Source organism: Cnephaeus nilssonii (genome assembly GCF_951640355.1).
Source record: "Cnephaeus nilssonii genome assembly, chromosome: 9".
In the NCBI taxonomy this organism is placed as follows: domain Eukaryota; kingdom Metazoa; phylum Chordata; class Mammalia; order Chiroptera; family Vespertilionidae; genus Cnephaeus; species Cnephaeus nilssonii.
Window position 1 is genome coordinate 18,292,580 of NC_137080.1, and position 12,632 is coordinate 18,305,211.

A 12,632-nucleotide genomic window follows, 5' to 3' on the forward strand; every position below is an offset into this window, starting at 1 on the left:
TTAAGTACTCATAATAGGATACTGTTATTTACATATAGTGGTACTTACATCCCTGTACAGCCAAATCTACAGCCCAAACCATAGTCAGGTGTGAAAGAAAGCACAACAACGTCAGTAAGTACTAGGACGCAGAACAAGGAAAAAAGTGTACAGTTTCTTCTTTATTTTTAAAAGCTAGCAATCACTTTATAGGTAATAACAAGCAAAAGGGTTCACATCTATAAACTAACAAATTGGGCACACTGAGCTATAAAAATACTTACATCTATATAGTTGGCATTAATGTAATCTGAAGAAGGATCATCCTCGACAGGTTGCAAAATTACTCTGGAGTGGTCGTCTAAAATTTGTAAATGATAAAATAAAAGCTATGAAATATTCCCCTCGTCTTGAGACAATGCCACTGGCAGAGACTTGGAATAATTCAATGGTTGATAAGAGCTTACCCATAATATAGTATCTACATTTCCTTAAACACCAGTCATTAGAAGAAATACAAGAACTTTAATGAGCTTATTACTTATCACGGTTATAACCTTCTGTTAATAAAGCTTTAGTGACTAACATCTTCATAATTAGGAAGCTTTTAGGGGACACGATAATTAATGTATAATGAATCGTCATGTGAGTCATGGACTTGTCTACGGAATTAAATTTGCCTTGATTCCTAATTTTGCTTCCTAGGCATAATTTTAAATGGGTGGGGTCCTTCTGTCTGTACTTTACAGCAAATGAGCCACAGAAATAAGGAGTGAATTTTTAACTCTGCTCTCAACTTCCTATTTCTTGAGAGTCAAGATTAAATTCTGATGCATTCATAAGAATCTTTAAAATAATTTACATTGGTAATAGAGTGCTCAAAGTAAATAAATAGCTAGTTACATGCTACATGATGTTAACTTTCCTCATTGCTGCTGAAGTGTCACATGATAATTAATTTATTTACCCATGTACACACATTGAAGAGTTGAGGAGGAGGAAGTCCCTAAGGACAAATAACAGGGAGCAATTGGAATTCGTACAGGCTCCAAGGAAGGAATAAAGGTATGTAGAAAGAAGACCACTCCCACCTTGAATAGGTTTGGAGGTATAGCAGTAATTTATCACTGACAAGACCTTTCTTTTCTGTTTTTTCTTTTATTAGTGTCTTTTTTTATTGTCTAAAGTTTTACATGTCTCCTTTTTCCCCAACTGATCCCCACCCCCCTACCATTCCCACCCTGGGCAAGCCCCCACCACCCCAGTGTCTGTGTCCATTGAAGACCTTTCTTTTCATAGTCTGATATTCTCAGTTATTTCATAACATCCCATGCATTTTGTGCAAACATATAATCACATAGAACTATATTCACAGTGGAAAGAGTGTGAAACAATTTAATTAATGAGGATGATGACAATTTCAGAGTCACAGCCAATAGCCAATGCCATTTGAATATTAAGTAGATTGCTTTATAAACAGATGTGTCAGACCCTGGGACTCTCTTAAAATTTAAAACCACATAAAGAGGGGTTGCAACTTACTATTTATCTTCTACCCACAATATTTACATTCACCAAGAATTCTATGAGGACTTACATGCTATAATGTTTCCATATCGGTTTTTTGCTCTATTTTGGTCTTTTTTTGCTACATCCCAAGATGCTGACTGTCCTTCAAAGAAGCTCTAGAAAAAAAAATTAACAAGCAGACTGAATTTAATTCCTTTTCATGCATCAGGTTTATCTGTTGTGAAGACCAAAATAGTAATAGCCACTTTCTCAGGGAGGAAGTCCTACAGTAGTAAAGTTCCATTTCAGAACAAAGCTTATTTGCTGGATTCCTACTTGTTCATCTTGGATTGGACTGAGTTCAAATGAAGGACAAGAAACAACTTTAGGGGGGAAAAAGGCCTTAAAATTATTTCAAATTTAAGATTGCTATAACTTTGTGAGAAGGAGGTAGACAAAGCATCAAAAACTTCAAAACTACTTTTAATGAGTTATCTTTCAAGTGTGCTTCCTTTAGCATTTATAACAGGAACAAAACCACACTTGTTTTCCCCACAATTATTCATTAAATCATGTGCAATACACCACATTTCAGTTTCTTTGAAGATCATGAAAAGCACGGAGTCTCTACAAGAGACCATATGAAAATTAAAAAAAGTCACCATCTCCAAGAATTTTGGAACAGATGAATTTGTTGATTGGTTTAATTACCATATGTAGCAATTTAAAATATGGGTATAGCTTTCCTTTTTGCAGAAAAGCTTTAACTTTGCTCAACACAGGAAATGGGGTCTTCAAAGAGTCAACGGGCTTTGAAGTGAGGTGCACAGGAATACAAGGAAATGAGCAAAAAGAACCAGTGCTGGCAGCATATGATAATTCCTTGCACTATTTCGTTACCACAGCATAGTGTTTCCGGCATACATCTAAAACCAACTTTTGAAATTCAAAGATAATTGTATTCACTCCAAAACTAAGTTATACAAGTAATAATCTATAAATATAATGTAGCATTTAGAGAATTCTTCATGGAGTTGAATGCATTTTGAATGCAAAGAAAATTAGTGCTTGAATTCTTTCATTTTAAATGTGCATGTTTGGTGGTACAAGCAAGGAGGTGCATGTATGGTGATGCATGTAGGTGGTGCACATATGGTGGTGCATGTATGATGGTGCATGTGTGGTGGCACATGTGTGGTGTGCATATGGCAATGCATGTATGGTGGTACACATATGGTGGTGCACAAATGGGGTGCATGCATGGTGGTACATGTATGGTGGTACATGTATGCTGGTATATGTATTGTGGTGCATGTATGGTGATGCACGTGTGGTGGTGTGTGTATGGTGGTGAAAGATCTTCCTTCTCCACATCATACTGACATTTCTCAGTAGGCAAAGGTGGCAAAGGAACTGTTTCCTTTTTGCTATGTATTGTAATGATTACTTTAAATCACTTCTCTTGTAGTTTAATTACTGGTATTTTTGTTTGAGCAGGAAAGGGAAACAAGGAAGAAGAATTTCTCATATCCTTCTTTTGGCTTCTGAACATTTGGATTTGCAGTGCTCTGTTTTTCCCTCTCAGCTACACTCCACAATAATGCTCAAAACAAAACTAAGAGTGACAAGTAGTACATGTAGAACACAAAGCTTCATCCCATTTCTCAACAGAGGGTCAACAAACAAAGAGGCAGAGAAGTACCTACTGACTAAGTCATTTGAATGACAGAACCTGTAATGATACAGTGGAACCCAAGGTATCTTGCTACACACTTGACTTTTCATGCAAACACAGGATTAGTGTCTAGAGAGTATCTGACTCTGTGTTATGTTAAGGGGAGGGAATTTGTTAAATTTCCCTGAGTATAATAGTTAGAAATAACATTTAACATAATACAGAAACTTTCACCTCATATTCCTCTTTGAACCCATAGCTGTCTGATGTCTTCATGAGATTAATGTGCTGCAGTAAATCGGCCACCCTGATGGCTGGGTGCAGCTGTCCCGTCTGGTAAGGGGATTCTGTCCCCTCACAGAGGTAGCGAGGTACATCAAGAAGACGACTGGACTCTGCTGTAGCACTGTGGTTCTCATCTGGCATTTTTCAGATTCAAGAACATTAAAAAGAAGACAAAGTTATCTTGTTTAATATATATATCAATGCACAGATTTTTAAGATCTCAAGATCTTTCTGGTAACAGGAGGAAGGGAAAGAAATAGAGTAGAGGCCTAGGGCAGCATCCCCATAAAGACAAAGCCTTTCACTTCAGCTCAAGGTACAAGGTCAGAGTACATATGTTTATTTCAACAAGGCGAAAGATGCTTTGAGGTGTAGAGAGACATCTAGTCCACTTTTAAAAAGTATAGTGGGAGATTCTGTCAGGTTCTCCCTTTTCTCTGTATCTGCAATCATAGCAGTATAGAGTGGGAACAGAAAGTCAAGTCAATTGGAGAGGTGTTTTCGTTGCTGATTAAAATAAACAGTCTCCTTCGCAGCCATAAGCCAACCTCCCCGTAGACAACCCATCCCCACATGAACGCTCTTCTTGCCCTTGTGGCCTTACTATGACCAACCACTTGGGGCTTCTCCTCATGGCACTCCAGACAGGAAAACAAGGGCATTCTACAGAATCATCTCTGAACCCTTTATGTCTGCCAGCCAGGTCCCCTGTGTATTTATACGCAATCTCTACCCACTTGGTTTATTATTATTGTTGTTGCTTCTATTGCTAATATATTTGGACTCTTCTGGCTACCGTATGAAAGAAACTAGCCTATGTCTCTGGGCAAAATATGTAGTAGGTACTTCCTCTGAAATTCTTCCCTGGACCACCCAGGCTGGGCTTCACAACTCCTGCTTTACATTCTCATGGCCTCTTTTTCTACATTCATGTATTTTATCTCTTAATAATTTGTTTACTGTTTTTTTTTTCTTCACTAAACTCTAAACATTTATAGGGTAGACACAGAGTCATTTTTAAAAAATTCATTCCTAGTGCCTGGTGCAAAGCAGTCAATAAACATTTCAATAATTGAATTCGTTAAAACCAGTTGATTCCCTTACCACCCACAGTTAAGTGTAGGCCCCATCCCAATTGTGTTAATAGCTTAAAATGAAAAGAAACTTTAAGCATCTTTCTGTCATAAGAAGGAAGGAAAAAAACAAGAACATTTTACCTATGAAGAATAATTATTATTTTAATGACCATAGTTCTAATCATTACAATGAGAAAAAGCATGCTTATATGTATCACATTTAAACTTACCACTTAAAAAATGTTTTAAGGGGTGTTACTTTGAAAAGCATTATACTGCCATGCTCATTAACAGAAGAGAAAGTACACTCTTAGGGGAACTTTTGTTTTTAATGATAATGCATACTGTAGAGAACAATATTTAATTAACAGTGAAACATATTTCAAATGCTGGTACATTTGCCTGTTCTATCACCAACTCTACAAATAGGATATGGCAAAAAATGAATTGTTGTCCCCATGATAAACATTTTTTCTTCCTGGAGAAGGAAAAAACAAAACAAAAGAACCCCACAATCAGATTTGTATGCTTCTATAATTTAGCTTGATTGCATTTACTTTACTTTCGCTTATCAGGCTGAATGCATTTTTTTTCTCATTTACTTCTAAAATACCATAATGCATCAAAAACACCACTGGTGGATTCTGCTGTGACCTAACCACCCAACTGAATTAATGCCCTTAAGTTAGGTTTTTCCCACCCCTCTAGACACAAACATTTTATAGCGAACATAATTCATGAGATTTTCTTCTTCCTAGGTGCATATCCTCAACTGATCTATCTTTGCTAAAATATTACAATGGATAGACTGACAGAGAGAACATACATATACATCTCTCCAGTAAAGTTAATCAAAAGCTACTGATCTGGGCGCTATTGAGCTCAGGAGGAGATGAGGACAGATAATGTCAGTGAGGCGGAATGCAATCACCTAAGCTGCTCTGTGGGCAGCCCCAGCGCTCACATCAGACCTGCTGGAGCAGCGGAACACTGCCATTGTGAAAGGCTCAGTGAGAAACACAGAATTCACCCACATTCTAAATCTTCCGTAACTATGTTCCAGTATGAAATGCCTTTTGTTTTGCATTAAGCTTTAATACAGTAGTACAATGAGCAGCATTCTTTAAAATAATCACATATGAATTATTAATCTCCAAACATTTCCGCCTCATTAAACCACCTCATAATGTGACTAGTAGGGAGAGTACATGTACTAATCATTATCCTTATTGCACATTTAAGAATAATAACTTCAAGTATTTCTTTGATGGAAAGGTTTTCTAGAGTTCTTTGCAATACACTTACCAGTTATAGGGACTTTAACCCAAAGAAGCATTAAAACACAAAAAAACAAATACACGAATTAATACGAAAAGTTTCTAAGCTCTTTTAAAATCAGCAAGTAGATATTAATATCAAGCAATATTTGAAATGATTTCAAAATTGCTTCCTAAACACAAAATCAGTTGGATGCAAAACAACTGTAAACATCATGACTCCATGAATGATGAGAAATGCAAGTCATTTTTACATCTGATATGATTAATGGGAGTTAGCTTTTCAACAGCAAATATATGTGTATATATTTTTAAATTAAACAGCCCAACTTTCAAAGTGAAATAAAATGCATAACGGCTGTTTATATGAACAGGTTTGATGACTCTATTGTGTTAACTCTAGCCTTCCTTAAACATAAATATCCCTTTTCACAGGGAAAGCTATTATAATAACCTTTTAAACTTTATAGTTTGTAAAAACTCACATATATTATCTCATTTCCTCTTTTACAAAACTGTGGAAAAGGTACTGTAGGAATTATTACCTCTTTTACAGATGGGGAAGCAAAGATGTAAGCTATAGTATTTTCATGAGTTTCTACTATGAGTCCACAAGAGGACTGAGACTTGGACCCAAATCTAAATGTCCTTAAAATATTACTGTAATCACTTTTTAACATTTAGGCAGCTGATATTTTTCCAGTGAGTTAATATTTTAATTGAATTTTACTTATTAATTTGATGTTGACAGCCTTCTAAAGTGCTCAACGAAGATGACATTTTCAAAGGCACTTGGTGCCTTCACAATGATAAGATTCCTGACTTCTCCCTGATGGTCAGGCTACCCCTTGGGACAAATTCCTCAGTTCACTTCCCTGCCATTATTGGTGTGGACATTCAAGGGAGAGTGCAATCAGCAACAGAGAACACTGACTTCAGGATTCTTTTACGATATATATTCTTTATATTACAAAATTATAACTTTAAATATTTTAGTGAAAAAGGTGTATTTTACTTAACTGCATTAGCGGAACTGTTCCAAAATGTTATGAAAAGGTAACTGAATGCTGAATATATGCATAATAAAATATGCATAAAATATAAGCTAAAGTTTTATGTTCACAAGAAATTTAAATATAAAATATGAAAACTGCTAATGTTTAAGACACATTTTTCTGGTAATTTCTACATTTCTTTGGGTAAATCTTAAATATTAGAAACACTGGTTTAAAAATGATATATAACTTGTGAACATTATAAGCAAGATGGTCATGAATCATTCGTGTGAAATCAGTCAAGGAATAGAATACAAATTGAAATGAAACTACTCATTCTATTCTTAAATCTGTAATTAAATTAAAAATTAATGTAATTTTACATCTGAAAAGGAATTATTTATCACTCATAATACCAGTTGTCTTAGATGTTATATAGTAACTATAAAATTAGGAGGATTTAGAAAATCCCTTCCCATCAGATAGATTTTTACATATAAAGAAATTATTCTGGTAGCACTGGTCCCTGTGCATTTTGGTTCATTCTACTAACCTGCATAAATAAACCTAAGTCTTACATTAAGCGCCACTGTACTTTTGCTGCAAATCTAATGGAACCAAAAATTAGTGAATGCGTTGCTTTAGAAAAGCACACCTTACTAATTTGAATTCCACTAGATCTGATGAGATTTACCACAGTTGTTCTCTTTGATAAGGTGATAACTATATATTTTAAATCAAGTTGCTTTCTGCACTGTGAATAATTACTCTGTTGACAAAGTTATAACCCATGCAAGGAGTTGTGATCCATGCAAAAATGATGATAAAGAATTAGGGCCTCACCTAACACAGCGGTCGGCACAAGTGGATCATTGGGCACTGTATAAGAAAACAAAGCTCATGAAGGAACATATTGCCCTAAAGTTGTTTCCTTTAAAATAGAGTTATGTTTTCTTAAGAAGTATCATTATTAAACTTTCTTTGGTTACTATAACCCGCAAAAGTAAAATTCTCTTTCAGTTTGGGTCATTGCAAAACACCAAGAGAGAAAGGTGCATATATAATTATAGTTCAGTACTCAGTTTAATTTAAAAAACAAGGAATATTCAACTTGACATTATAAAGTTTCTAAAATAGGGGGGAATCCCATGTATTTTAGATCTAGCAAGTGCAAGGTACTTGGAGAAATAATCCTATCTAATAAAAGAGTACTTTGCAAATTGACCATCAATCCAACACACAAGATGGCCTCCCCCATGTGGACACAAGATGGCTGCCGCAGGATGGCCATCAGGGGAGGGCAGCTGTGGGCAATCAGGCCTGCAGGGGAGGGCAGTTAGGGGTGACCGGGCCAGCAGAGGAGGGCAGTTGGGGGCGACCAGGCCTGCAGGGGAGAACAGTTGGGGGGGGGGGGGACCCAGGCCTGTAAGGAAGGCAGTTGGGGGGGACCAGGCCTAGAGGGGAGGGCAGTTGGGGGTAACCAGACCTGCAGGGAGGGCAGTTGGGGGGAACCAGGCCTGCAGGGGAGGGCAGTTGGGGGAAACCAGGCCTGCAGGGGAGGGCAGTTAGGGGCGACCAGGCTGTCAGGGGAGGGCAGTTAGGGGTGACCAGGCTGTCAGGAGAGGGCAGTTAGGGGCAATCAGGCCAGCAGCGGAGCAGTTAGGCATCTATCAGGCTGGCAGGGGAATGGTTAGGGGGTGATCAGGCTGACAGGCAGAAGTGGTTAGGGGCAATCAGGCAGGCAGGCAGGCGAGTGGTTGGGAGCCAGCAGTCCTGGACATTGTGGCAGTCGGACATCCCTTGAGGGGTCCCAGATTGGAGAGGGTGCAGGCTGGGCTGAGGGACACACCTCCCTGCCCCCCGCCCCAGTGCATGAATTTCGTGCACCGGGCCTCTAGTTATCTCACATTCATTCAAGTATTTTTATTTTATTTTTAGTTAACAGTGGGAAATATATTTAATCATTCTTCCAAGTTCATAATATAGTTATACTGCTGAATTCAAGCTTCCTAATAAGATAGGCAAAAGATAGAAAAGTTGGGGGAACAAAAATGCTTTCAAATCCTTAATGGGTTAACTATTAAATCAAGTAGTTAGAGAGATGGTACATCTACATTTTCAGGAAAATTTACTTACAACAATATTTTATGTTCTTCTCTGTTATTTATCTTATAGTGAAATAAAGATAAAATAGATAAGAAAGGCCCTCTCTTGATTAAAGTTAAATTTCCAAATGACTATAGCATTTCTAACTTGTTTGGTTACATACATATCAAGGAAAATGATGGGTTGCAAAATGTCTGAAAATTTTCACCAAGCTGAACATTACAGAAAAAAAAACCTTCCCTTTCTGAAAAGACCTAAATGCATACAACCTACAAACACTTTATTTTCTCTATATTACCACAACATATGCTTATAATATGTATAAGAAATAATAGTTTTATTGTCTATTTTTCCCTTATACACATGTTTTTCAACTGAGGTAAGCAAACCTCTTGGATCTGTGGAAGAATGCACCTGTATATACAAGACCTAGGATAAACATGATTTGCTTTCCTCAAGCATCAATTTACTTGAGGATTTAAAGAAACAGTTAGATAGTTTAACTTATTTTTAAGTAACAAACAGTGCTATAGAAAAAATATATAAAATTTATTGGAAATTTGAGGATAAACTAATATTAATTATGAGGCAATTCTTCAAATCATTTGCCATTAAACAGCACTTCAGTGGAAATATCTTAGAAGTCCTGCCTTCATAGATCAACATTAGGAATTCTTAATATGGATGGGTAGATAAGGTGGTAGACAGATGAATGGCTGAACAGATTTCACCATTCCCTGCCAAACCCCTATTCAAGTAAACTTTTGAACTTCACACCAGATACTGAAGAGCATGTATATTCCTCTTTCCCCCAGCTAACTTCATATATATATTATTAATTTCAGAGAGGAAGGGAGAGGCAGAGAGAGACAGAAACATCAATGATGAGAGAGAATTATCAATCGACTGCCTCCTGCACATCCTCCCACTAGGGATCAAGCCTACAACTCAGGCATGTGCCCTGACTGAGAATCAAACCATGACCTCCTGGTTCATGGGTTGATGCTCAACCACTGAGCCACGCCAGCTGGGCTCAGTTAACTTTTTGTTACTAAAATTCTCCAGGAGTATATAGAATATTTTAATAGAATAATTTTACCAATGCCAATAATCCGCAGAAAGAATATGATGTTTCTTATCTCACAAAGAATTTTATCTTGCACAAAGGAAGACTCAAATGGAAAAATAACTATAAATCTGACATAAACTCATTTTACGTAGGCAATCAAGTATATTAAAGCAATGACATATGATTTGGTCTGAGTGGTGTATATGAATATATCTTATAATGACATAGTAATAAAATTCATGCAGTTTAACATTAAGGTGAACCTACTATCAAGAATGAAAATAAGTTCTTATGAATTCCATAATATTCTCTATCGCTTTTTTCTCTTTCTAGCTGTTTCTCCCTTTTCCTTATTTTCTCTCACTATTCAAAAGACAACGTGTTGACTGCAGAGTGCACTAAACAGCTTCAAAAATCATTTATGAAAATTTTAATAGTGACTGCAAGAGTGCACTAAAAAACAGCTTTAAAAATCATTTGTGAAAAATTTAAAGAACTTACATCTTGGGCTAAAATTATGTTGGTCCATGAAGGTGATGGAAAGAGGATCTTCCGCATGCAGAGTGCTCTGATCTGCATAGCTTCGGTCCATAGCATTCACCATGTGAGTCATCTCCTGCCGGGTGTTCCCCATAGCATCCTTGCGCTTCTTAGCGAGCTTGCTGCCAAGGCAAATACAAAAGGGGAACCTCAGTGTGAAGCTTGAAGGAGAGTTGACACCAGCAGTATGTAGTTCAGAAAAGCCCAAGGATAAGGATATAGATGTGGTTTACAAAACTTAGGTCATCATTTCGGGAATTAAGTTCCACACTCAAACAATGTATTTTGGTTGCTATGGAACTAGCTTATTTGTCATGTGGGTGTTTCAACATTCAAGCTGTCAACCCAAACCTCTTATTTCTTACATTTTATCATTAAAATAAAATATTATAAAATATAACTACACTTTATAACAACCATATGTGAATATTTCCTTATTAGAGCTATTCAAGAAAAATTTAAGCTAAAGCTAAATTTTGGTTTTCCTCTTGGGTGATTAATTCTTTTGTCAACTTTTAGAAGTTCTTCTGAGGAATAACGTGACTACTTTTTAAAGTTTATTTTGTTATACTCATCCAATTAAAATAAACAAAGCAATCCCATTCTTCATTCTCTGTTTTATTATTCAGTAAAATGCAACATGTGTAGCATTAACATATTTATCAATTTACTTATAACATTAACCCAAAACTAATCTGGAGGCTTGTAAAATCAACAACAGCTAAATATAATGCAAATACACAGGAAAATAGGAAAACGTTATATACCATATGAAAAATTAGATGCATTACACAAATGATTATAATCTTGAATTACAGACACGGTCAAATCCTAAAAGCTTGTTTTAGAATCACATGGCGGAGTATCCACTATAGAAATGCCTTATAAAGTCAGTGGGACAAATGACTTGGAAAATAGAAGAGTTAAGACTTTTCAGCTACTCAAATACTGAAATCTTTATCTTAATATCAAAGATATGAAATACCTTATGATTCTTTGTGACTGTTACACATGAAACATGTAATAAAAACATTAAGGATATATAAAACGTTTACATCACATTAACAAGGCGATTTAGATGATATAAATAAAGGCACTCTAAAAGCCTGTAGTAGCCAGATTATGTTTCTAAATTTATGGCAGCAGTTTATGTCGTCTCTGAAATATTCTTTAGTTGTTTTAAGAATACCACTTCTCAGCTAGATTATTAGCTAGGATATATTCTTCTGATTCTCATTAGTATCTTTACTAGAGAAAATATGCTACAAACACTTTATTTAAAGGCTCATATTATAGTTGTATTTATGCCCCAAAGCGTTTCCTTTCAAAATTCAACCTAGCAATTCAAGAGCTACTCCTGAATAGAATACTTCCCTCCCCCACCCCACCCCCTCCCCGAGAATTATAATACTTAACCTCAGGGAGTTTTTACCCAACATACCCAACATATGAACACAGCAGATCTGACACCTAAATAAGACAGTCGGAAACTAAGCTTTAGGGATTGAAGTAGCACTTTTTAAAATAATAATGATAATAATAATAATAATAATAATAATGACAGTACTAGTAGTAAGAAAACAATGACAAAAATATAATAAGAACTAGCACCACCACCAACAGCATTACTACCACTAACTACACCATCACAACCACTACCACCTCCACCATCACCACACCACCACCATTATTAGCAATATTTGCTCTATTCATTGAAAAGTCATTATCTCTTTTTTTCTAGGCGAGGCAGTAAAATCCCCATAATAACCTTACAGGTTCCAGACAGGAACTGTGAATGAGTGCTGCTGCAGTGGGAAGACACGTCCTGAAGTGTGGGGATTGTGGAGACCTGGAGAGCAGCTTAGGGGCAACTTATCTAGGTGACTATTGGCATCTGATCCCAGAAGTGTTAAGCTTCTGCTTTTTAAATTACATTTAAGGAGAACTAATGAATCTAAATATTCACATTAAATGTCCTGATTTTTTCAAGTGCTTTTATTGTTTGCAATAGTGTATGAAGCAAATTAAACATTAGCAGATCATATTTTGGTCTACAGACTTGACTTTCCAAACTTACCTCTTTGATGTGATGTAGGATATTTGTTCATTGACCTACAAGGT

The 12,632-nt window shown here is 36.3% G+C and overlaps 1 protein-coding gene across 3 annotated transcripts in view; it reads right to left on the bottom strand.

Moving 5' to 3' along the window:
* PTPRK (protein tyrosine phosphatase receptor type K) overlaps positions 1-12,632 on the bottom strand; it is a 479,445-nt gene that overhangs the window by 23,868 nt on the left and 442,945 nt on the right. For all 3 annotated transcript variants that reach the window (XM_079780718.1, XM_079780717.1, XM_079780719.1), the window contains exons 15-18: positions 10,473-10,633; positions 3,398-3,582; positions 1,577-1,664; positions 264-340 (exon numbers count right to left, since the gene is read on the bottom strand). In XM_079780718.1, the coding sequence (XP_079636844.1) occupies positions 264-340; positions 1,577-1,664; positions 3,398-3,582; positions 10,473-10,633 (511 nt within the window). The remainder of the gene's footprint in view (positions 1-263; positions 341-1,576; positions 1,665-3,397; positions 3,583-10,472; positions 10,634-12,632) is intronic.